General features: G+C 40.9%; 2 protein-coding genes across 2 annotated transcripts in view; one reads left to right on the top strand and one right to left on the bottom strand.

The window, feature by feature from the left end:
• The window catches only part of IL2RA (interleukin 2 receptor subunit alpha), a gene marked incomplete at both ends in the record, with an annotated part of 56,779 nt that overhangs the window by 3,418 nt on the left and 27,658 nt on the right, over positions 1-25,703 (bottom strand). Inside the window, 3 exons of the mRNA XM_080669630.1 lie at positions 621-836; positions 3,203-3,313; positions 3,953-4,141. Of these exons, the coding sequence (XP_080525756.1) occupies positions 621-836; positions 3,203-3,313; positions 3,953-4,141 (516 nt within the window). The remainder of the gene's footprint in view (positions 1-620; positions 837-3,202; positions 3,314-3,952; positions 4,142-25,703) is intronic.
• LOC308249017 (tripartite motif-containing protein 75-like) lies at positions 9,241-10,647 on the top strand (the record flags this gene model as incomplete). Its single annotated transcript, XM_080669595.1, has 1 exon — positions 9,241-10,647. The coding sequence occupies one exon, from the start codon at positions 9,241-9,243 to the stop codon at positions 10,645-10,647; it is 1,407 nt and encodes a 468-aa protein (XP_080525721.1).

Here is a 25,703-nt window from a genome sequence, read left to right as displayed (position 1 = left end):
CAATGTAAGTGACTTTAGATTGTGGAAATAGTAATATGACTTCAGAATGAAAATAGCAGAAGATCTCAGCATACATTGGTTGTATGTGTGGATGAAGGAGTGTGCATGCTTGTGTTTGAATAAGCCCCTTCTCTGCACATTTGCACTTTTATCAAAGCTCAGGTGGGAAGTATGCAAGGAGAAGTTGCCTGCCAACAGTGTACCACTGTACAAATAATGGATTTACATTATCTATCAGTAAATTAGAAATGTGTGGGTTGCAGGTTGGACTTTCCCCTTTGAACGAGAGGAAGTCTTGCTAGCTTAGAGGAAGAAGTGGGATTTCAGGATCAGCTAGGAAAGGGGAAGCATTATCACCAGTGAGGGATCTGGGGGCTCTGGAATACTCCAAAGATCTTTTCTCCTCTTCCCTCTCCTGCTACTTATCTCCACTCAAGGTACAGGAGACCTTAAGTGATAGAGACCTTTGAGTTCCTCTACTGTTTTTTATAGAATGAGAAAAAATAGAGGCCCAAGGAGATTAACTTGCCCAAAGTTACATAGCTGATAGGTCAGGAATTCCACCCTGGACGGCCTGATGAAAAAAGCAAACTAGTGAACTCAGGAAGGTGCCACCACACCTAGAAACTGATCGTTCTCACTCTCACTTGTGCACTTGAGCTGGGGCTGTGTCCACCTTGTCTTCCCACAGATCATTTTGCAGGTACTCGTGGCAGGACCTTTCTGTTCGGCCCTGAATCCCTGGGCGCACTCATAGTGAACTGTCTGGCCCACCACGAAATGATAAATTCTCTTTGAAGCTTCATGTTCCCATGGTGGAGGCTCCCTGCAATGACCTGGAAGAGGGAAAGGAAATTCCAAAGGCAAGTTGGGGAGAGCACTGTGAGTCCAAGTTTCCCCTTCCTAGAGACCAGACCTTGGTTTTTATTTTTTTGTTTGTTCATTTATTTTCTTTTCAGTTAACCAATATGTATTGAGAATGTCTATGTGTCAGGACTTTGCTAGGTACTTTGTGGGAAGGCACAGAGACTCAGTCACTCCTGCAGGAGGGGTCAGTCAATTGGGTAAGAAAGACATGTGAAGGCAGAATGTGCTGAGTATTATAGTTAAGGAACAGATGCTTGCTATGGGAACACAGAGGCATGAGTAATTACTTCTGACCATAGTGAGAGTTTTGGTAAGTGCACAGGACTGGGAAGGATGGTCTCAGCTGAGGGATAACAGCAGGTTTAACCCAATTTGGGTCACTGAAAAGTGAAGACTAACCACCCCTTATCTCCACTGCTGATTGAGGAAGCTACATTCTCAGGTTGCAGCTGATGGTCACTTTGGGACCATGGTGGTAGGACTGGGGACAAAGCCAAAGCCCCGAGGAAAGATCAGCTGAGAGAATCTCAGAGAATTGGAGCCTGATCTCTGATCAAGCCATACCTGAAGCTTGCCCTGGTTAGCCCAATGAAGGCCTCTGGAAATGCCCTGTGTTCAGTAACTTTCCACTCCCAAACTAAAACCCAAGCCTGACTGACCTTTAACCCTAAAGATCGTGTCCTGCTATGATATAATCTCAGGATTTTTCACTCCATCCCCAATCTGGACATATGGAACCACATGTACCCTCTATTCCTCAGACATGGGAAGCTACACATATTCTCTGACCTTCCAGGCCTTCCACAGCCTGAATACCCAATATAAGCTCTACAAATACTCTATATAACCCTTCTGCCCCACCTGGAAGCTTAGTGGTTCTGTCCTGAGCAGTCTGCTCTAACACCTGGCAAATCATGACTGAACTTATGTTTTAGTCTCAAAAAATTTCTTTTATAGTCAGTGATATTCATAACTGTCTGAACCTGTTTTTAATTGGGTTTGCTTCTTTTAAATGAAAACATACTAATTAAGACAATCTGTGAAATATCCCTTAGCCAAAACCAGCTGGTTATCTCATGAGTAAGGACAGCAAACATTGACATTTTGAGGAACCTTTCAATAATTGTGGAGGATATTATGGGAGAAGTAGAGAAAAAAACAATAATTAAACTTGCTTTGAAATGCCATTCCAGTACAAAGTTGGGTGTGTGTGTGTGTGTGTGTATGTGTAAATGGATAAAAACCTCACATTGCAACAATGCCCCTGGAGTCTTCTTCTTTTTTTTTTTTTAATAATGGAAGATGCAAATAAATTTGAACTAGTCTAAAATAAGTAATCAGTAGAAAGATTTCTAGTCTAATTCAGGAGACTCAAGGTCTTATTCCTAAATTATGTGAGTTTAGCCAAGTCTTTTACCTTCTCAATGTCTCAATTTCTTCAGTAAATTGAAGTAATACTCCTCCTTTAATCACCGGGTTGTGAGGTTCAAGTGAGATTTTATACAATATGTTCAAGTTCTTTGTAATATTAAACAATCAGCATCAGACCATATGTTTCTGTAAGATAAGCTGGTCCCCCAAAAGCTCAGGCTTTCCTAATGGGCTCTATTTCCTCCTGACATTATGACTTGACTTTAATTAACATGATTCATCTCGGAAAGTTGCAGCAGCAACTGGGTAGTTAGGGTGCTCACTAATCCATAGCCCATTAGCCAGGAGGTATTTGTCTGCAGCTTCAAGACTCACCAGTATGGCCCAGCACATTTTACACACACACACACACACACACACACACACACACACACACACACACACACACAGACATACACACACAGAGACATGGCCCAGCACATTTTACACACACACACACACACACACACACACACACACACACACACACACACAGAGACACACACACACACTCCTCCTAAAAAGCATCTGGAAATAAATTGCTTTGCTGGCAGTTCATTATCCTCTACTTAGGGAAAAAAAGAAGTATTTCCTTTAGAGAAGGAACTATTATCTGCTCATGTTTATATCTTCTGTTGGCAGTGCCTGGCACCTTTAGTCCCAACACATGCTTTTTGAATTGAATTGAATTGAATTCTATTCAGCCAGCTCTCAAACTAGGAAGAATCTCCAAGGCCAGGTTGGCTTCTGTGAGAGTGACATGAGAGGCTGAGCCAAGAGCCTGCAAATGCCTCTGTTGACAAGATATCCTTAGAGGAGAGGATAATGGGACAGACTTTCTTCCTTTGGGGACCACATCATGTACCTACAAGAGAAGGGCTGGCTCCTAGTACTCAGACAACAGTTGTTCAGATTCACCTCTTACCTAGAAGGTTAACTTGGTCTGTGGGCCGTGTTTGGCTTTGCATTTCTGTGGTTTTTCTTTCCTTCTGTTCTTCAGGTTTAGGAGTGGCTTGTTTTTGTGTGTTCCTGAAGGCTAGAGAATATGAATGGAATGAAGCAAACAACTTCACAAATGTTTATAATAGTAAACACTCTTCATGTATTCACTTACTCAGAAAGTGTCTTTCTGGTGCTTGCAGTGCACCAGGAAATATCAAAGTGCTGCAGTTACAAAGATGTGCCACACATGAGCCCTGCCCGTGGGGTGCTTTTAGTGGGCCCTGCTCACGTCAAGCCCAGGACTGCACTGGCCTGTCAGTATTCATGTGTGTAATGACAATGGCCTTCAGCATAGACATGACAAAATTTGCCATATCAATCATTTTAAATGTACGGTTCAGTGGCATTCAGTATATTTACATTGTTGTGAACTAGAATTATTTTTTAATTGGTCAGTAAACATTAGTGTAATGTGTTTTCTTCCTGATCTTAAAATATAAGTTTCTTGAGTGCTGGGTGTCCTGCATGCCTAGACCAGTACTTGGACCTAGAAGACACTCCTTAAATATTTGTTTAGTGTATGGATATTCCAGAAACCAGTAAAATTAGTTCCTGTGTAGTTCAGACTGGACAATTTTTGTGTGTGGGGCCGAGTGAACAAAAGCTGAAGCTCTGGCTCACTCTTTGCTACGCTCTTCTCTTCCCCTTGGCAGTTACAAAAGGAAACACTTACAATTCATATTGCACTGACATTGGTTTTCCCAGGCAGAGTGGCCAGCATTTCCTGTACAATTCATAAAGGCCGACCTCCTGCTTCTGCGGAAACCTTCCTTGCATTCACAGTTTAACAAGGTGCCCATTTCATAGGTGATGGCTTTGAATGTGGCATGTCTGAGATTTGGTGGGCTGAGACCACAAAACTCTGTGAAGGAAAAGAAGCATATTACCAGTCCAAGTCAAACATTCACACATTTAATCATGCAGTGATTTAATCACACATATTTGCATTTTATTTAAAGGATTTATATATACCCCATTTTTTCCTAGAAAGAAACTAAGTCTGTTGCCATTGTTCTTTAGAAACTTTTGTATGAGAGACAGTTCAAAATTTAATTTCAACCAAATTAAAATATAAACTACAATATATCTTAAAGTAAATAAATAGAAATGAATGAGGTTTTATTCTGAATATGACTGATGCTGAGCAAGTAGAGAGAGGAAGACCAAGGAATATGAGGAAAAGAAGAGAGGAAAGCCATGTAAACTTAGTTAAAAGACAAAATGTGTGTGTGAGAAAAGAACTTTCCAGGATTGTCTGACTTTTTATAATTAATGATTCTGCATCACTAAGAAAATAGAAATTTAAAATGCTTCCCTCAATGTCTGGCTAGTAGGAAGTGTGTGTTTCTCATCCACCTACCCATCTGTGAGTTTTCCAAATTCCTTTTCATACTGCAAAGACCTGCCCCTCACTCAGCTCAAAAAATAGACCCTGATTTCCCACTAAAGACCTTTGATGTAGTGGCCAAATGCTCAGCTATAAAGGGGGAAAGGCATTGGCCTAATCAGAAAAATGACTCCATTGGCATTGGTCTAATCAGAAAGATGCAACTAGTTCCCCTTTTAAGAAACTAGATTTTTAGGAAGAAGCCACACCCTGGATAAAAGAAGTGGATAAGAAGGTTCACAGGAAAGAGGAAAAGGTGAGAAAGCCGGGGCCTCTACCACAGCCAGCCACTTCATCCACCAGAACAGGCAGCCAATCCGGGCTGGTTGCTGCACTAGTTGCTGGTAGAAGATGATCTGCCGATTGCTTATTAATAACTCAGATTGTAGTGAAGGTTCCCTGTACCCACACACTCTGGTCACCAGCGTCTTGTCATCCTAGATATCACTCCCATCTAAGACTTAGGATACTCCTATTACCCCCAAGAACAGAAGGTGAGAAGAATGTGGACAGCTTGCCCCACCTCTAACCAAGAAAGGACTAAAAAAAAGCAATCTCATTGGCTCAGTGGGCCAGCAATTATAGAGGAACATGTATCATAAGCACTCAATACATCCTGGTAATCATAATAATCATCATAATAAGGCAAGAAAGGGGAGAAAGGTGATTTTCTTAATTCTAGCTCTACCAGTTAACTAGTTATATAACTTTATTATTTTTACTTACCTAAGATGTGGCTTCCTTTTCCATAAAGTGGGTATTATCATAACTATTTTACTAATTTGTTTTAAAGATTACTTGTTGTAACATACTAAGATAACTTGCAGAGCACCATGCACATAATAGGCATAGATAGATGCTAGTTCTGCTTTTTTCCTCTGTCCAGAAAAAAAAGAATGGTCATTCATATAGAGACTGGGCTAAAGTTTATTTTATCCCTTAACTGCTGCAAAAGGGCATTTCTCTCTACAGGTATCATCAGTACCACTCACTGGCACTTACCAGGCGTCAATACCAACCAACTTTTTAAGTATCAGAAGGTAAATCTGGTTGCTAAAACAAGATAGGCATAATAATCAGAAAAACCAATGGAGGTACATGGCAAGGATGTACCCCCCCCCTTTTTTAAAATTCATCCTCACTCAATGATATGTTTTTATTGATTTTAGAGAGAGAGAAAAGGAGAGGGGGAGAGAGACAGAGAGAGATAAATCAAAGTAAGAGAGAAACATTGATTGGTTGTCCCCCATACACGCCCTGACCAGAATAGAACCTGCAACGCTTTGGTGCATGAGATGCTGCTCTAACCAACTAAGCCACTTGGCCAGGGCACGGATGTTCCTTTTAACCACCGTTTTCCAACATTGTACTAGAAGTCCTAGCAAATGCAACAGAAAAGGAAAGGGAATAAAGGGTATACAGATTGGGTAGAAATAATAAAATGGTCTGTGTTTGCGGTTGTCATGACTGACTATGTAGAAAATCTGAAAGAAAAGACCAAAAAAACCCACCAAAAAACCCAACCCTCTTCATACTAATAAGTGATTATAACAGAGTTACAGAATACAAAGATAGCCCTAGCCGATTTGGCTCAGTGGAGAGAGGTTGGCCTGCAGATCAAAGGGTCCCAGGTTCAATTCCCATCAAGGGCACATACCTTGATTGCAGGCTCCTCCCCAGCCTGGGCTTTGGTTGGGGCTCCTGCAGGAGGCAACCAATTGATGTGTTTCTCTCACATCGATATTTCTCTCTGTCTTTCCCCTCTCTCTTAACACTCTCTCTAAAAATCAATGGAAAAATATCCTCGGGTGAGGATTGAAAAAAAGAATACAAAAATAATATGTAAAAGTCAATTGCTTGGCTATATAGCAGCAATGAACAAGAGAAAATTGAAATTAAAAACACAATAGCATTTATATTAGCACCCAAAAAATAAGTACTTGGATATAAATCTGACAACATATTTATGAGATCTATTAAAGGAAAACTATAAAACTCTGATGAAAAAAATCAAATAACTAAATAAATGGAGAGATATTTCATGTTCATGGATAGGATGATTTAATATTGTCAATATGTCAGTTCTTCCCAACTTGATCTATAGAATCAATGCAATCCCAGTAAAAATTCTAACAAGTTATCTTGTGGTTGTCAACAAACTGATTCCAAAGTTTATATGGAGAAGCAAAAGGCCCAGAATAGTTAACACAATATTGAAGAACAAAGTTGGAGGACTGACACTACCTGACTTCAAGACTTACTATAAAGCTGCAGTAATCAAGATAGTGTGGTTACATATCTATCAACAAGTGAAACTAAAAATCTAGTGAATAAAAAATATTATAAACAGAATAAACTGGTGAATATAATAGAATCAGGGGCATAGAAAGGGAGTGGACTGACAATTCTCGGGGGGAAGGGGATGTGGGGGGAGCAGGAAGAGACTGAACAAAAATCGAACACCTATAGACGAGGACAATGGGGGATTAGGGTTATGGGGTGGTTTGGGAACCGGGTGGAGGGGAGCTATGGAGAGAAAAAAGAGGAACAACTGTAATAATCTGAACAATAAAGACTTATTAAAAAGAAAGATAGTGTGGTATTGGTGAAAGAATGGACAAGCTAGATCAACGGAATACTGCATACCCAAAATTTCATTTTGTTACATATCTAAATATTTAGACACTAGATCTATACATTGTAGATACAAAAATAAAAGTTAAAACTATTATGCTGGTAAAAGAAAGCTTTGCAAGCTAGTTATAGGCAGAGAGTTCCTAGAGATGAGAAGAAAAACACTAACCATAAAAGGAGAGTAAATTAAAAACTTCTGCTCATCCTAAGATGAGTAGAAAATGGAAAAAATAAATGATAGAGATAGACTGGGAGAAATTATTTGCAACTTATATATCTGAGAAAAAGATTCATGTCCACATTATAAAAAGAACTACAAATCAATAAAAAGGGCAAATAACCCAATAAATACATGGGCAAACATCTGAAGACTCACTTCTCCAAAGAAAATATATGATGATCAATAAGCACTAGAAAGAGTGCTCAACATCAGTAGACAAAGAAAAAAGCAAATTGGAACCCACCATGAAATAGTCCATTAGAAGGGGTAAAATGCATAAAAGAGTGACACTACCAAATGCTAGAGAGGAAGTAAAGCTAATGGAACTCTTACATTATTGTTAGGAGTGTAAAATAATACCATTACTTTGGGAAACTTAAAGTTTTAAAAATGAAGTTAAATACATCTACCCTACATCTAGCCTCTCCATTCCTAGGTATTTGTCTAGTAGAAATGAAAGCATATGAGTAGCTTTAAATAACCTCAAAAACATCATATTGAACAAAAGATGATAGACACAAAATACTACATACTGTTTGATTCCATTTATATGAAGTTCAAGAAAAGACAAAACTAGTATACAGAAAGAATCGGGTTTCCTGTAGTGGGTGGGGATTGACTTGAAGTGAGGTGACAGAGACGTTGATTATATGGGTGTACAGATTTGCCAAAACTCATCAAATTGTACACATCTGTGCATTTCACTATCAGTAATTTTACCTAAAAAAAATCATCAAGCAGATTGCTTAACAACTCTTGTAATTATTGGTTACCGCAAATAATCAGGGATTGACCAACCTTGGATGCATTTGGAATCTGATAACTCAACCAGAAACCAAGAAAATTTATAAACAAATAAATTTTGGGGGAAAAAAGCAGACAAATCTCCTTAAAAACTCTAATTACATAATAGTATGCTTTTCTAAATAAGATTATGGAAATTTCCTGAGTCGTTACGAATTAGCCCGAGTATCTGAAGAGATCATGTGGGGACAAGAAGTTCCAGAACTTCTTTCTCCTACAGACTTTCCTTTTATAAAAGCATCTTTCCTGAAATTTAGAACACTGAAACTTCCCTGGTCTCTAGCTAAGAAGTAGCAATGAGCTTGGTTATAATGCTTTTCCCTGAAATGCCTTGCTAAAACACCATCTAAAAAAAGTGGGAGCTGGGAGAGTGAGTGGGAAAGATAGCCCTGGAGGTTTGTTCCTTTTTACTCTAATAGTAATAAATCTGGAATATTTTTAGCTATCATGAAAGAAACTGTAGTACAACCTCTGAAAAAGCATTGAAAGTGCTTTGTCTGGACAGTCCTGTGCCACACGGTGTAGAGAGCTCCTAGTGGGAGATTCGCCTTTCCCTTTTGGCGTTTCAGAACGGAGAAGAGCCGTCTGCTCCTGGAACCAGTCGGTACCTAAGAGTCATGATTGCTTTCTGACCAAGAGAATTGCTGAACTTGGATTCATATCCTCTGAGCTGCCAAGGACAGTAGTGCTCCAACTACTTTGATTGGCTGCAAGTGGACAGTGGAGCTCCTCTGGGCACCTTCCTCTGTAGCTAAGGACCTCACAGGATACCAGGGGCTGCCCTTAATTGATAAAGAGAATTTACACAGGAAGGCCAGTGAGATCTGAAGGTGGATCTGCTTCTCAGTGGAGAGGTTTCACAGAGCTCAACCTCCTGAAGAAACCCACCTCAGTCCCATCCTTCATTCAGGCCACAATGGCAGGTGAAGGTGCTGTGGCAAAACTCCAGACAGAAATCAACTGTCCCATCTGCCTGGGTAACCTGAGAGACCCTGTCACCATCGAATGTGGGCACAACTTCTGTCGCTCCTGCATCGAGCAGTCCTGGGCTGGTCTGCAGGACAGTTTCCCATGTGCTGTGTGCCGTCACCCTTGCCAACAGTGGCACATGTGGAGCAACACCCAGCTGGGAAGGATGGTGGACATGGCACAGCTCCTCCAGATCACCAGGGACAAGATGAAGCAGCAGGAAGAGAGGCGCTTGTGCAAAAAGCACAACCAGGCCCTGACCCTCTTCTGTGAGGAGGACCTAGAGCTGTTGTGTCCCCTGTGCACTCAGCCCCCTGGCCACCAGGGCCACCAGGTGAGGCCCATGGAGGAGGCTGCCTCTCATCACAGGCAAAGGCTCAGCAGTTACATTGAGCCCCTGAAGAAGCAGATGGCAGACATTCAGAAACTAGTAGACACCCAAGACATGAGACTAATAGAACTGAGAGAAAAGGTGGAAAATCGGAGAGCAAAGTTAGCTGCTGAATTTGAGGATCTGATAGAATCTGTTGAGTGTGAGGAAGAGGCAGTTCTCTCGAGGATAGCTGCAGAAGAGAAGCACATTCAACGGAATCTCAGTGCAAACAAAGCTGCATTTTCAAACCACATTTCTAAACTTAAAGTTCTAATAAAGGAGTTGGCAGAAAAGAGTGTGATGTCAGATGTGAAACTGATGATGAATATCAAAGGTGTCCTCCAGCGTTGTGAAAAACTAGAACCCCCAGGTGTCTATTGCTTCCAGTATAAGAGAGAAGAATTCAGTCTTCCTCCGCAGTTTTTGGCACTGCAGAAAATTATACAGAGATTTAGAGAAGAAGTTACCCTGGATCCCAAGACCGCACATCCTAATCTGCTTGTTTCTGAGGATAAAAAGTCTGTGACATTTGTGAGGAAAAAGCAAAGAGTTCATCAAAATCTGAAGGGATCTGAAGTGAACCCAGCTGTCCTGGGTTCTGAAGGGTTTGACTGTGGCCGACATTACTGGGAGGTCCAGGTGGATGACAAGCCTGAGTGGGCCGTGGGGGTCTGTAAAGACTCCCTTTCCAAGGAGAGAAAGCAGCCCCTGCTAAGACAGGAGAACAGATGTTGGACGATTCAGCTACAGGATGGTGACTATGTGGCACGAGGGTCTGTTCCTGTCACCCTTGTGCTGAAGGAAATGCCCAGAGGGATTGGCATCTATCTGGACTATGAGTTGGGTCAGGTTTCCTTTTACAGTTTGAATGACATGTCTCACATCCATTCCTTCTGGGATACATTTTCTGAAGTGCTGAAGCCTTACTTCTATATCGGGTGTGATCCCAAACCTCTCACTGTCTGTGCTTTAAGAGATTAGAAAGGGTGAACTGTCACTTTGTTTCATTTTCTTCCTGTGATTTACAGGCAGTAGGTAGAATTTTTTTAATCATAATTTTATTGTTATTTTTACTTTCAAATATAATTTTATGAATGTCAGAGGGAAGGGAGAGGGATAGTGAGTGGGAGAGAGATGGAAACATCAGTGAAGAGACAGTTATTGATCGGCTGCCTCCTGCACACTCTCTACTGTGGATCCAGCCCCTCACCGAGGCATGTGTCCTTGAGTGAATGGAACCCAGAATCCTTCAGTCCATAGGCTGAAGCTCTATCCTTTGGGGTATACCAGCTGGAACTTATTTTTATTATACATATATGAAAGTATTACATAGGCCTTTGTGGGTAGAATTTCATACAACTATCAGTGATCTAGCACCAACATTTGTTGTTGTTGTACTGATTTTTAGAGATGAAGAGAGAGGGAGACAGGGAAGCATCAGTGTGAGAGGGGACCATTGATTGGCTGCCTCCAGAATGCACCCAGATTGTGGATTGAACCCCAATCTGGGTATGTGCCCTGACCCGGAATGAAATCTGCCCACCCTTCGGTGCATGGGAGAATTCTCCAACTAACTGAGGCACACTGGCCAGGGTTTTCACCAATATTTTGTAAAAAGCACTTCTGTGATATGAATACTTGTTTTCTCTTCCCACCCCCGTCCCCATTTTTCTCAAGAGCAAGGTGTGTGGGAACATATGGAGTTGTGGAGTATTTGGAATATTGATTGATCAATTCTTTCTGAAGTGCTTCTGAAATTTTGGATTAGAATGTTCATTATAAGGCACAGTTCAATAAAGTTTTTGTATATTTACATGAATTACAAAAAAAAAAGTGCTTTGTCTTGAAATCTTGCAGAGAAATAACAAAGGAGAATTCCATTTACATGACTCAGCAAAATGTCTTTGAATCTTCCCTATATCATCCCTTAAAAATTTCTTCCCACATAGCAATTCTTTCTCAAAATTCAGCTAACAGGGAGGAGCTTTTCTCTGCCTTTATTCTTTATTTTAATTAATTAATTAATTTATTTATTTATTTACTTATTTATTTTAATCTTTATGGTTGAGAGCATTACAGATGCCCCTCCCCTTCTTCTCCCCCATTACTTGCCTCCACTGGGTTCCCACCCAAGGCCTTCACCACACTATTGTCTGTGTCCATGGGTTATGCATATCTATATATCCTATATAATAAAGAGGTAATATGCAAATTGACTCTCATGCCCTCGCACAAGATGGCCACCCCCATGTGGTCAAAGATGGCCAGCAGGGGAGGGCAGTTGGGTGGGATGAGGCCTGCAGGGGAGGGCAGATGGGGGTGACCAGTCCTGCAGGGGAGGGCAGTTGGGGGCAACCAGGCCTGCAGGGGAGGGCAGTTGGGGGCAATCGGGCTGGCAGGAGAGGGCAGTTTTGGGCAATTGGGCTGGCAGGAGAGGGCAGTTGGGGGCAATTGGGCTGGCAGGGGAGCAGTTAGGGGGTGGTCAGGCTGGCAGGCAGGTGAGCAGTTGGGAGCCAGCAGCCCCGGATTGTGAGAGGGATGTCTGACTGCCAGTTTAGGCCTGATCCCACAGGGGTCCCAGATTGGAAAGGGTGAAGGCTGGGCTGAGGGACACCCCCGCAAGTGCACAAATTTCGTGCACCAGGCCTCTAGTACTAGTATAAGAGCCTAAGCGACCAAGTGACCAAGCAACCAAACTCCATCAGGGGGCAGATGCTTAATGCAGGAGCTGCCCCCTGGTGGTCAGTGCACTCCCACAGCGGGAGTGCCGCTCAGCTAACCAACCCGTCCCTGTGGCCCACCAGCCTGGCGGTAGCCACTCACTCCTTTAGTAGTCCTGCAGGTCCAATCTCTGGAGAATGGACCAGGCAACAACGGACCAGTGCTGTCGGCACAATCCCGACAGTGCTGCCAGCCTCCTGGAAGTCGGCCTTGGGCACCACAGCCACTTTCCCTCCCTAGACACTCCGCAAGAGAGAAACAATATAAAAGTGGTCGCCAGGTGGCTCCCGACAACCCATGTGAATCAGTGGGATGGATTCAGATCCCGGCTGGCAAGGGCATCCCACTGCCCTTAGGCTGATTGTGTTCCTGCCCCCCTCCGCCCCAGGATGGGCACCAGACTCATGGCTGGCGAGCACAGCAACAGCGTGAGCCTCTCCTGATCAGGACTGACTGGGTGTGAGCCCGCAGCAGGCACAGCGGGGCAGAGATGAGCGGGAGCAGCAGGTGGGAGCAGCAGGCAGCTTTGGATTGCTGGTTTCGGCCCAATCCCCGCAGGCCACACTGAGGGACCCCACTCATGCACGAATTTGTGCACCAGGCCTCTAGTATGCATATAAGTTCGTTGGTTAATCTCTTCCCATCCCCTCTCCCTCTTTCCTCTGAGATTCCTCAGTCTTTTCCATGTTTCCATGCCTCTGGTTCTATTTTATTTGTCAGTTTATTTTACTCATTAGATTCCACATATAAGTGAGATCATGTAATATTTGTCTGCCTTTATTCTTGTGCCTATCTTTCTCATTTCTACCAGAGGTTCTGACTATAAATTGTTCTGTGCTCTCAGCTCTATCATTTCTTTGGCTCACAATGGGCCTAGAAGCTCAGGAGGCAAACACAGAATTTTCTTTAGAAGGTGGGAGGGGAAATATTTCTCTCTCTGTAATTGTAAGTATTGGTACAATTCTGGATTTAGATGTCATTTTCTCTACTGAGAGTATTCAAAGTGTCTGCTGCTGGTGGTTGCCTATGTGTTGGTCTGTGAAGGATGCCCAGACAGTCCTTAGCCCCAATCCTTCCATCCGCCCCCCACTTGCCCTGCCATCCAACTGCTCATGAGATGCTGCAATCTCCATCCTTCTTTTAGTCATCCTTTATGGCTTTCTCCTTCAGCATTCTCTTCACAATGCCAGGAGTTTTAGAATATCATTTATCATTGACTCTTTGTTATGGGATGAATTGTGTCTCCCAAAATACATATGTTGAAGCTCTAATCCTCAGAAACTCAAAATGTGACTGTATTTAGAGAATGGGCCTTTAAAGAGATAATTAAGATTAAATTAGGTCATATGAGCAGGCCCTAATCCAATCTGACTTGTTTCCTTACAAGAAGAAGAATTGGGAGATGCCAGAGATGGGTGCAGAGAAAAGACCCTGTGAAGAGGCAGCAAGAAGGCTGTTGTCTGCAAGCCAAGGAGAAAGGCCTCAGAGGAAACCAGCCCTGCTGGCACCTTGATTTTGGTCTTCCAGCCTCCAGAGGTTTAAGAAACTAAATTTATGTTGTTTAAGCTGCTAACTCTGGTATTTTATGATGGCAGCCTGAGCAGACTAATATCACTTCTTAACATAAATTAGTTCATACAATCCTCTGCTCTTTGCCAACTAGCTGATGTTTGGAGTAGAAATGGGAAATATGTTCTTCCCAAGAAGGGAATGATCTGGGTTCCCAAATAATGAATTATAAGGAGTTAAACACAGGAGAAGGGTGATGGATTGGAAGTAAGAGATAGAGAAAAAGAAGGAGGAAGGTCGGTGAATCACTAATATGTGACTTTTGTATAGGATTATTTTGTTCCAAAGGACTTTCGCATTAGCATTTCATCCTGACAACAGTGTTTGAGGGAAACACTGTCTCCATTTCACAGATGAGGAACCAGAGTCTCATAGAAGACATGTGGCTCTACCAAGGTCATCCTCAGAGCCTGAACTCCCCAGTACCATTGAGTCCCACAGATGTCAAGTACCTTTGGCTTTTCAGGTTTGCTTTGGCCATTCTGTGCACCCCACTGGCGCCTCCACTGTGCAGCGCCCCCAGCCGATGTGATCTTGACTTTTCCAAGAACAAGAGGCAAGCCACCAGTTAACCCAATGGTTTTATATTGCACCTCCTACCACATGTGGGATCCCATTTGGGGCCAGAACTGTGTCCTAGTCCCCTTGGCAGCCCCTTACAACACCTGATTCAGAGTCTTACACAGATGAGTAGAATATTTGCTAATTGAATCGATGTGGCCCCACTTTATTTCTTGAAAAAATGAGGTCTGGATTAATCTGAAGCCAGTCCCTAATTTAAAAACCAGCAATGTAAAACAATTTTATTTGTGTGGTGGTGTGTTTGAATAACTCAGAGTTCATTTTCCAATTAAATAAGTGATATAAATACGTATCAAAATCCATGTACGTATTTATAATCATTGACACCAGAATTCCACTACAAGAAGTGCTCCCTATGCAACCAATTCAACAGGAGAGAGAGCAAATATGCTCAGTGATTGTTCTTGTTGTTAAGCCGCAAACCTAGATACTATTGAATTGTCCCATAAAGAAAAATGGTTAAATAAGAGAAATCAGTGTGTTGTGACATTATGCAAATTTTAAACTGATTATGATGTCACCTGGGAAATAGTTGTGATATAAGGTTAGGCAGAGTCAGAAGATATAGCTGGTATGTGGACCAAGATGGTGCTATACTATTTTTAAAATAAAAATGGAAATAACAAGCAATGCAAATTTTAGTTATTTCTCTGCATCAGTGCAAAGAAGTCCTTTAACTAAAATGTAGTTAATATAATCATTCCATCCTCAGTTCTAGAGCCTGAAGACAAACTGCAGAAACATAAATGATGGAGAGAAGAAAAAATTAAGAAGGAGTGGGAGGCAGAGGAGGAAATAATGGGTAAAGACTTCCAACCATCTCATTTGATTTCATATTCCTTTCCAGTTGAACACCAGATTCTCTCTTTAGTTAATGTTATTGTAAACCAAGATATATGGGTGTCAAAAAATACTTGATTAAAAATTTTTACAAAGTGTCTGCTGACTGAAGGAAGATGGCTGCCGACGGGAAGGCAGACTGCAAGATAGTGTGTAAGTGAGAGAACAAAGGGAGAGTGTGTGACCGCACGGGGAGTGTTTGTGAGCTGAGGGACAGCTATACTCCAGAGGACTGTGGGGGATTGCTGGACGGGGTTCCCCTGACTGGACAGCCTCCACTGCTGCTGGGATCCCTCCTGGAGTGACCGGTTCTGACAGTGGAGACCGAGCCATCTTGAATGGGAGAGTGGATGTTGTCGGAAGCCTGAAAATCCCGGGAATTTACAACAACGGCACCCAGTGAACAGCTGCGAACCCGGGAACACGGGTTCCCAAGCGGCGCGAGCACGCGGATTCAGAGGAGCTCTGCACCCTCTCACGGAAAGGTCAGATTTTGCCTGGGATGAGGTGAGGTCTGTGGTCTGGGCAGGAGATAGAAATGTGCACTGCAGGAGCTGGAGGATCTGGGGAAGTCTCCGCCCAGAAAAGTCCACAGCCATTGGGGCTGGCATGATCCACGAATGTGGAAGGGGATCCTCAGGGCTGCTAACAGAAGAGAACTCTAAAAAACAACCCATAGCTGAACTGGGTGCAAAAGGGCAGCCTAAAAATTTTAAGAGTGGGCTGGCTGCTTAGACCCAAGGGGAAAAAAGACTGCACAGACTTGTGCTGCAGTGCCAGAGTTCGCACACTTACACTGGTTCCTTCCCCCCCCCCCCCCCGCCCCCACCCACTCTCTCCCTCTTCCCTCTTTAAATCCTTGCTTTTGATTACTAAGCCCAATACATAGGATCACCCAATTGGGGACACTCTAAGAGACTGCAGGGGAAAGTTATTTTTGTGGAACCTGGGGATCAGAGTGGGGAATAACAATCAGAGAACCAGCTCTGGGGCAGTCCATTCCCCCAAACCGGTATTAAGTGCCACAGGGAAAACAAAATCTAAACACTAGCTAGAGAAGACCTATAGACCCGGAGGTCAATCCAGAAACACTGCCACCCAGGGATTGAATCACAAATTGACTTTTGTGTAAACGCAAATAAAGGAGTATAAGAAACAAAGAAGTACTGCCTGATTGAAAATCAGGACTGTGGCCTACAACACTGAGGAGCAGTGGAACGTAGGGTTCTTCAATACTGTCCTGACTAGGAAACAGGCGTTCCAAACAGAACAGTAGAGGAAGTGAATGACCTTCACTACTGCACTTTTTTTTTCATCTTTTACTTAAGAAACTAATTTTTTTTCTTTTTTCCTCACTTGATTTTACCTTTTTAATTATTACATTTTTTATTTTTTAATCAGTATTATTACTACTACTATTTTAGTTTTTTTAAAAAGGTGTCATTTTATTTTCTATTTATTTTATTTTGGGATCAGTGTTCTACATTCTATTTTCATCTTTCCTTTAGCATCATTTTACTTTATCTCAACTTTACCTTTATACCAACACTCTCTTCCTAACTTTTCCCCTTTTGTTGTCCTGTTTCTCTTACCCTATTCCTGCTTTAGATTTTCCCTATTCCTTCTTTTTACTCCCTGTTAAAATTTCACCCTACTTATATATCTAATTTCCAATCCCCTGCTCTAAGTCCATACACACTTCACTCTTTTCTCTCTTCACTATCCAAATTTTTTCCTCTCTGTCCTTTTGTTGTTGTTTGCTTGATTGTTGATTATATTGTTTTTTTATGCTTGTTTGTGAGATTGTTTCGCTTTTTCTTTTTGTTTTTTTGTTTTGTTTTGTTTTTGTTTGTTTTTTGCTTCTGTTTTCCCTTGCCTCACTTGATATTAGTTGTTGTTTGTAGTTTGCATTCATTTCTAGGTATTTGGTGCTGGCATTTGTTGGGATTTGTGGCTGTTCTATTAGAGTTTTCTCCCCATATAAATAGTTTTTTTCCCATCTTCTTTTTTATTCTCTTTCTTTTCTCTCTTACTTTATTTTCTTTTCTCAATTTCATTTTTGCACTCCTTTTCTTTCTCTCTCTCTCTCTCTCTCTCTCTCTCTCTCTTTCTCTTCTTTCCTTCTTATCCTCTAATTTGCCTTTCTCTGGTGGTCACCTTTATTTGGGGTTATTAGTATCGTGAATACATTTGTGTTCAGTGCCTTGTGCGTTGTGCCTTGTTGTGTTGTATTTTGTGCCTTTAAATCAACGCAGGAGAGAGAAAACTACATAACCAGACACCCAGAGAAGAGAGATCATGGGGAGACAAAGAAACAGCCCACATATGAAAGAAAAGCAGGCATCAACAGAAAAGGAAATAAATGAAATGGAGGCAAGCAACCTGTCAGAGAAAGAATTCAGAGAAATGGTCATAAGGTGGATGAAAAGAATGGAAGTCAAATTCAACAATATGTGTAAGAACAAAGAGGAAATGAAGAAGAACCAAGAAGAAATGAAAAATGACATTTCTGCTATAAAGAACTCAATAGAAAGGATCAAGAGTAGACTGGAAGAAGCAGAGGACCACATCAGTGAGCTAGAAGACAGGTAGGAAAAAATACCCAAGTAGAGCAGCTTCTAGAAAAAAAAATTAAAAAGCAGGAGGAGAGCCTAAGAAAACTTTGGGACAACACAAAACAACATCCACATAATAGGGGTGCCAGAAGGAGAGAAAACTGAGCAAGGGATAGAAAACCTGTTTGAAGAAATAATGACAGAAAACTTCCCTGATATAGGGAAGAAAAAACTCACACAAATCCAAGAAGCTCACAGAGTCCCAAACAAAATGAACCCCAAAAGACCAACACCAAGGCACATTATAATAAAATTGGCAAACACCAATGACAAAGAATCTTAAAAGTGGCCAGAGAGAGACAGAAAGATACCTACAAAGGATCCCCCATCAGACTAGCGACTGATTTCTCAACAGAAACACATCAGGCCAGAAAGGAATAGAATGAAATATACAAAGTCATGCAAAGGAAGGGTCTGAATCCAAGAATACTGTACCCAGCAAGGCTATCATTCAAAATTGAGGGTGAAATCAGGAGCTTCACAGACAAAAAAGGACTAAGGGAGTTTATTACCACCAAACCAGCAATGCAAGAAATGCTAAAGGGTCTGCTGTAAAAAAAATAAATAGGAAGGGAAGGAGGAACATAGGTGTGAAGAATGAAAATGGCGACAAACAAGTACCTATCAATAATAACTTTAAATGTAAATGGATTAAACGCCCCAATCAAAAGACATAGGGTAACTGAGTGGATAAGAAAACATGACCCATATATCTGCTGTCTACAGGAAACCCACCTCAGAAAAAAAACCACACACAGACTGAGGGTGAAGGGATGGAAAAAGGTTTTTCAGGCGAATGGAAATGAAAAAAAAAAAGCTGGGGCAGCAATACTTATATCTGACAAATTAGATCTCAAAGTGAAGGACATAACAAGAGATAAGGAAGGCCACCTCATAATACTAAAGGGAGCAATCCAATAAGAAGAAATAACTCTGGTAAACATATATGCACCCAATACAGGAGCACCCAAATACATAAAAAAAATTCTGGAGGATATCAAGGGAGAGATTAACAGCAATACAATCATAGTAGAGGACTTTAATACCCCACTATCACCATTGGACAAATCCTCTAAACAAAAAATCAGCAAAGAAACATCAATCCTAAATGACTCACTAGATCAGATGGAATTAATTGACATCTTCAGAACATTTCACCCCAAAGCCACAGAATATACATTCTTCTCAAGTGCACATAGGTCATTTTCAAAGATAGACCATATATTGGGTCACAGGCAAAGTCTCCTCAGATTCAAGAAGATAGAAATCATATCAAGCATCTTCTCAGATCACAATGGTATAAAACTAGAAATCAACTACAATAAAAACAATCCAGAAAAATCAAACACATGGAGACTAAATAGCATGCTATTAAACAATGACTGAGTTACCAGAGATATTAAAGAAGAAATAAAAAACATAATGGCAACAAACGACAAAGAAAACACAACAATCCAAAATCTATGTGATACAGCCAAAGCAGTCTTGAGAGGGAAGTTCATAGCTCTACAAGCCTACTGCAAAAAAAAAAACAAGAAACAAAGGTAATAAATTACCTAACCCTACAACTCAAAGAGTTAGAATGAGAGCAACAAGAAAAACCCAGTGTAAGCAGAAGGAAGGAAATAATAAAGATAAGAGTGGAGATAAATGACATAGAGACCAAAAAAACAATGCAAAAGATCAACAAAACCAAGAGGTGGTTCTTTGAAAGGATAAACAAGATTGATGAACCTCTAGCCAGGCTCACCAAGAAGCAATGAGTGAGGACCCAAATAAACAAAATCAGAAATGAAAGAAGAGAAATAACAACAGACCCCACAGAAATACAAAGGATTGTTAAAAAATACCATGAAACACTCTATTCCAACAAACTGGACAACCTGGAGAAAATGGACATATTCCTAGAAAAATACAACCTTCCAAAACTCAAACAGGAAGAATCTAAAAATCTCAATAGACCAATAACTATGGATGAAATTGAAGCAGTCATCAAAAAGCTCCCTGCAAACAAAAGCCCTGGACCAGATGGCTTCACAGGGGAGTTATACCAAACATTCAAGGAAGAACTAAAACCTATCCTCCTCAGACTATTCCAAAAATGTCAAGAGGAAGGAACACTTCCAAGCTCATTCTATGAAGCCAGCATCACCCTAATACCAAAACCAGATAAAGACAACACAATGAAAGAGAATTATAGGCCAATATCCCTCATGAACATAGATGCCAAAATCCTCAACAAAATTCTAGCAAATCGGATCCAGCAATACATCAGAAAGATCATACACCATGACCAAGTAGGATTTATCCCAGGGATGCAAGAATGGTACAATATCTGCAAATCAAGAAACATGATACATCACATAAACAAATTGAGAGATAAAAACCACATAGTCATATCAATTGATGCAGAAAAAGCATTTGACAAAATCCAACACCCTTTCTTGATAAAAACTCTCAGCAAGGTGGCAATAGAAGGATCATACCTCAACATAATAAAAGCCATATATGAAAAACCCACAGCCAACATCATACTCAATGGGAAAAAACTAAAACCATTTCCCCTAAGAACAGGAACAAGACAAGGATGCCCACTCTCACCACTCCTGTTTGACATAGTACTGGAAGTATTAGCCATTGCGATTAGACAAGAAGAAGACATAAAAGGCATCCAAATTGGAAAAGAAGAAGTAAAACTGTTCTTATTCACAGATGACATGATATTGTACATAAAAAACCCTAAAGACTCCATCAAAAAACTATTAGACTTAATAAATGAATTCGGCAATGTAGCTGGATACAAAATTAACGCCAAGAAATCTATGGCATTTCTATACACCAATAGTGAACATACAGAAAGAGAGACTAAAAAGCAATCCCATTTACCATTGCACCAAAAAAATTAAGATACCTAGGAATAAACTTAACTAAAGAGGTAAAAGACCTATACACAGAAAACTACAGGACACTGAAAAAAGAGATAGAGGAAGACATAAACAGATGGAAGAACATACCTTGTTCATGGATTGGTAGAATCAACATCATTAAAATGTCCATGCTACCCAAAGCAATCTATAGATTCAATGCACTCCCCATTAAAATACCAATGGCATATTTCACAGACCTAGAAAGAACTCTCCAAAAATTCATCTGGAATAAAAAAAGACCCCGAATAGCCACAGCAATCCTGAGAAAGAAGAACAGAGTAGGTGGGATCTCAATACCAGATTTCAAGCTGTATTACAAAGCCACTGTTCTCAAAACAGCCTGGTACTGGCACAAGAACAGACATATAGACCAATGGAATAGAATAGAGAACCCAGATATCAACCCAAACCACTATACTCAATTAATATTTGACAAAGGAGGCATGAACATAAAATGGAGTTGAGACAGTCTCTTCAATAAATGGTGTTGGGAAAATTGGACAAATACATGCAAAAAAATGAAACTAGACCACCAACTTACCCCAATTTATAAAAATAAACTCAAAATGGATAAAAGACTTAAACATAAGACAGGAAACCATAAAAATACTAGAGGAATCCACAGGCAGAGAAATCTCAGACATATGCCCAAGCAATTTTTTCACTGATACTGCTCCTAGGGCAATGGAAACTAAAGAGAAAATAAACAAATGGGACTACATCAAAATAAAAAGCTTTTGCACAGCAAAAGAAACCATCAACAAAACAACATGAAAGCCCACTATATGGGAGAACATATTATCACTGGTAAAGGTTTAATCTCCAACATTTACAGGTAACTCATACAACTTAATAAAAGGAAGATAAATTATCCAATTAAAAAGTGGGCAAAGGACCTAAATAGATACTTTTTGAAAAAAGACAGAAGGAAGGCCAAGAGACATATGAAAACATGCTCAAAGTCACTAATTATCCAAGAGATGCAAATCAAAACGATAATGCAGTACCATCTCACACCTGTCAGAATGGCTATCATCAACAAATCAACAAACGACAAGTGCTGGTGAGGATGCGGAGAAAAAGGAACCCTCGTGCACCGCTGGTGGGAATGCAGACTGGTGGAGAATAGTATGGAGTTTCCTCAAAAAACTAAAAATGGAACTCCCATTTGACCCAGTAATCCCACTTCTAGGAATATATCCCAAGAAACTAGAAACACCAATCAGAAAGGATATATGCACCCCTATGTTCATAGCAGCACAATTCACCATAGCTAAGACTTGGAAACAGCCTAAATGCCCATCAGCAGATGAGTGGATTAGAAAACTATGGCACATCTACACAATGGAATACTATGCTGCTATAAAAAAGAAGGAATTCTTACCATTTGCAACAGCATGGATGGAACTGGAGAGCATTATGCTAAGTGAAATAAGCCAGGCAATGAAAGAAAAATACCACATGATCTCACTCATTTATGGAAAATAAAGAACATTATAACCTGATGAACAAAAAGATAGATACAGAGGCAGTAAAGCACCGAACAGACTGTCAAATTACAACAGGAAGGCTGGGGAGTATTGGGGAGGGAAGGAAAGAGATCAACCGAAGGACTTGTATGCATGCATATAAGCACAACCAATGGACACAAGACACTGGGGGGAGGGGGTTGGGATGATGGCATGTTACAGGGGGTAGGGGAGGCTGGGAAAAGGTCAATTGGGGGAAAAAAGGAGATATATGTATTACTATGTGTAATACTTTAAACAATAAAATAAAATTTAAAACAAACAAACAAAAAATCCACACAGGTGTATCCAAGCAGATAACAGATGCAATTTTAATTCTGTCACTGGATCAAGGATTGAGTCAGATAGAAAAATTGTTTCAAAATGTACCAAGACCTTTCCAGAAATAGAGGAAGTCTCATGACAATTGACATTTTTAAAATAAAATCGTTTTTACAGGTGAAAAAAAAGTGTCTGCTGCCTATGGATTGGAGTAAAACTTTAGATTCCTAACCTTGGGAGATGGTGATAAGTAAGTTCCCAGAGCTTGGAAAGTGGGGCTCCCAGTAGGGGAGTCCTACTACAGGCGCAGGAGTACACTGATGTGGCCTGACCTTTTAGCTCTTATACCTTTTATGTGGACGGTGGGAAAAGGAGACAGCCAACACATTACTAATCCTGAAAATCCCAAGGGTTTAGGTATCCATCAAGAGAGCATTAAACTGAGATCTTCTGATGTTGAAAATGTTTCACATTTTTTCTATGAATGGTAATTTGGAAGACACAGGCAGGATCCATGTGTTCCACTCCCTTCTCACACCCCACCTCCATCACTGTCTCTGAAATACTATCACAGATGCATCTTACCTTGGGATATTTATGGATTTGTTGCCTCCTCCTCAACTGAAGTATAAACACTCTGAGTGCACTTTTGGCTTCTTCAGCTGACACTAGTGACAATAACTGAGAGCCACTTTCCTCTGGCTTGTATTACCAAACAGGTCTGGGGAGAAGGGTGAGGGGCCCTCAGACACTCTTCTCTTTTTCCTGCTTTTTTCCCCCCTCTAATGGATTGCTGGAGACTCAACTTCTCCATGTCACTCACATGTCATGTTAGGTAGGGAAAGATTAGGCTTTTGTATGATACATAGAAACAATTTTAGGGATTCAAACCAGCTTCGCTGTCTCCCAGACATCTGCTCTCTCCTTTCAAGTATTAGACCGTATCACCAAGCACCCATCACTATTCCCAAATAGAAATGTGCAGCTTCTATTGCTTGGGTTTCAATAAAAAAAAAAAAAAAAAAAAAAAAAAAAAAAAGGATGAGAAATGTAACTAAATGAGGTATTCTCTTTTCTTCCTTTAAGTGTCTCCATCACATAGGAAGAAGAACAGGAGCAAGAGATTCAGGGATTCTTAACCGGATTTGGAATCCTGACACCCCTTATTTTATTTTGCCAACTGCCCCTATATAAACCCTACTCCTTTATTTTTTTACCCTTTTGGTTTTTTAAAGGGACTATAACTAAAATTAGTTATGTGCTGAGGTATTGTTGTGTCCTAGAAATATCAACACTTGGAAGTCATTTGATCTGGGAGAGTGATGTCTAAGTTGGATTCTCTCCAACCAGTAGGACCTATGCTTAAGTTGTTCACAGCCATGCTTCTCAAAATTTAATGTGCACACAAGTCCCTTGGGGAGTCTTGTTAAAATGCTCATTTGGATTTGATAGGCGAGCGTGGAGGCTAAGACAAAGTCTAACAAGCTCCCAAATGCTGCTGGAGCTGCAACCACACACTTAGAGTAGCAATGGCTGCTGCAGCCTCTGTCTCTAGCTGCCCTCTTCCTAAGGACTACCTCCCCCAGTAGACAGTGAGCAGGGGCCTCAGGTGCGGTGCAACCTGCTTACAAAGCAATTTGTTTCCAGGCTATTTTACTCAGTATCTAGGAGGGTGCAGTGAAAATTTTCTAGCTGGAGGAAAGATGGGTGGATGAAAAACGCTTGTTTTTTGTTGTTGTGGTTGTTTGTTTGGTCTGATGTTGTTTAAAATGAGAAAGAACTCATCTGGCCCTTGTAGTCCGTGTGAGCAGCTTGAAAAATAAGGAAAAGGATGGGGCTTCAAAAGGATGTGGACAGAGTCTGTGATAAAACTCTTTGCTCTGTGGGTGAATCAAGGTCAAGTTATGCTTACCCACAGCCCAACTATCACTGTTTCCAAAACTGAGTAAATGGCTTCATCTTTGTGCCTCTCTTCTCTGTCTATACCAGGGGTGGGGAACTTTTTTTTGTGCCAAGGGCCATTTGGAAATTTATAACGTTTGGTTAATATAATTCACTTAATATAAATTTATGTTGCTAAGAAAAATGCTCCTAGATTTATTGAATTTCAAGTCCTACCTTCAGTTTACTTGGCAGGGCTAGACCAAGTGATTTTGCAGGTCTTATAGGGCCCTCGGGTTCTGTGTTCCCCACCCCTGATCTATACAATAGAAATGGGGGATGACTCACTAAGCACAGAAAGTTCTAGATGATGATTTACTAAGCTTTACACAAAGGGTATAGAAGTATATTAAGAGTTCAGGGCACCCAATAAAGAAATGATATGGTTCTTCACTTAAAGCCATTCATCTTCTATGTTAGATCGAAGAAGAACCACGATATACCCGATGTCAAAGATAGTATCCAACTTCCTTAGGAAGCCCAACCAGCAAAAACCAAGTATTTCTGATGCAAAATACCATAGGACATGCTGACTATAACTCTTAAGGATCCTTAGATCTGAGAGCTGGGAGAAACCATAAAGATCATTTAGGTCAAGCTCCACATTTTATGGATGAGGAAATAGGTTGTGTGGCAACCTGATTCCCAGTTTAGTACTTTCCCATTGTGTAGAATCATAATCTTCAGGAACGAGTGTGCTTTTCACCTAGCTGTGGAAGGTTCTCTCTTGAGGAGAAGTAGAGCTATGTCTAAACTATCTGGGTCACTGGAAAGTGCTTATGAAATGTTGTGGTTTAATTCAGATCATTATCTTTGAAGAAGCCAGAGAACTCAGGTCCTCCAATTGGGGCCATTTATATAAGAGTAACTATGAGAGCTGAGCCTTGCCTGTGTGCTGATCCTTTGTCTAGATTGCCTTGAATGTTCGCTACACCACTAAAAGGTAGATATTGTCATCCTGACTTTTTTTTATATATATATTTTATTGATTTTTTACAGAGAGGAAGGGATAGAAAGTTAGAAACATTGATGAGAGAGAAACATCAATTAGC

This window comes from Plecotus auritus (assembly GCF_963455305.1).
Source record: "Plecotus auritus genome assembly, chromosome: 1".
In the NCBI taxonomy this organism is placed as follows: Eukaryota; Metazoa; Chordata; class Mammalia; order Chiroptera; family Vespertilionidae; genus Plecotus; species Plecotus auritus.
Note: the sequence above shows the minus strand (reverse complement) of the source record. Positions and strands in the feature narration are given on the sequence as shown.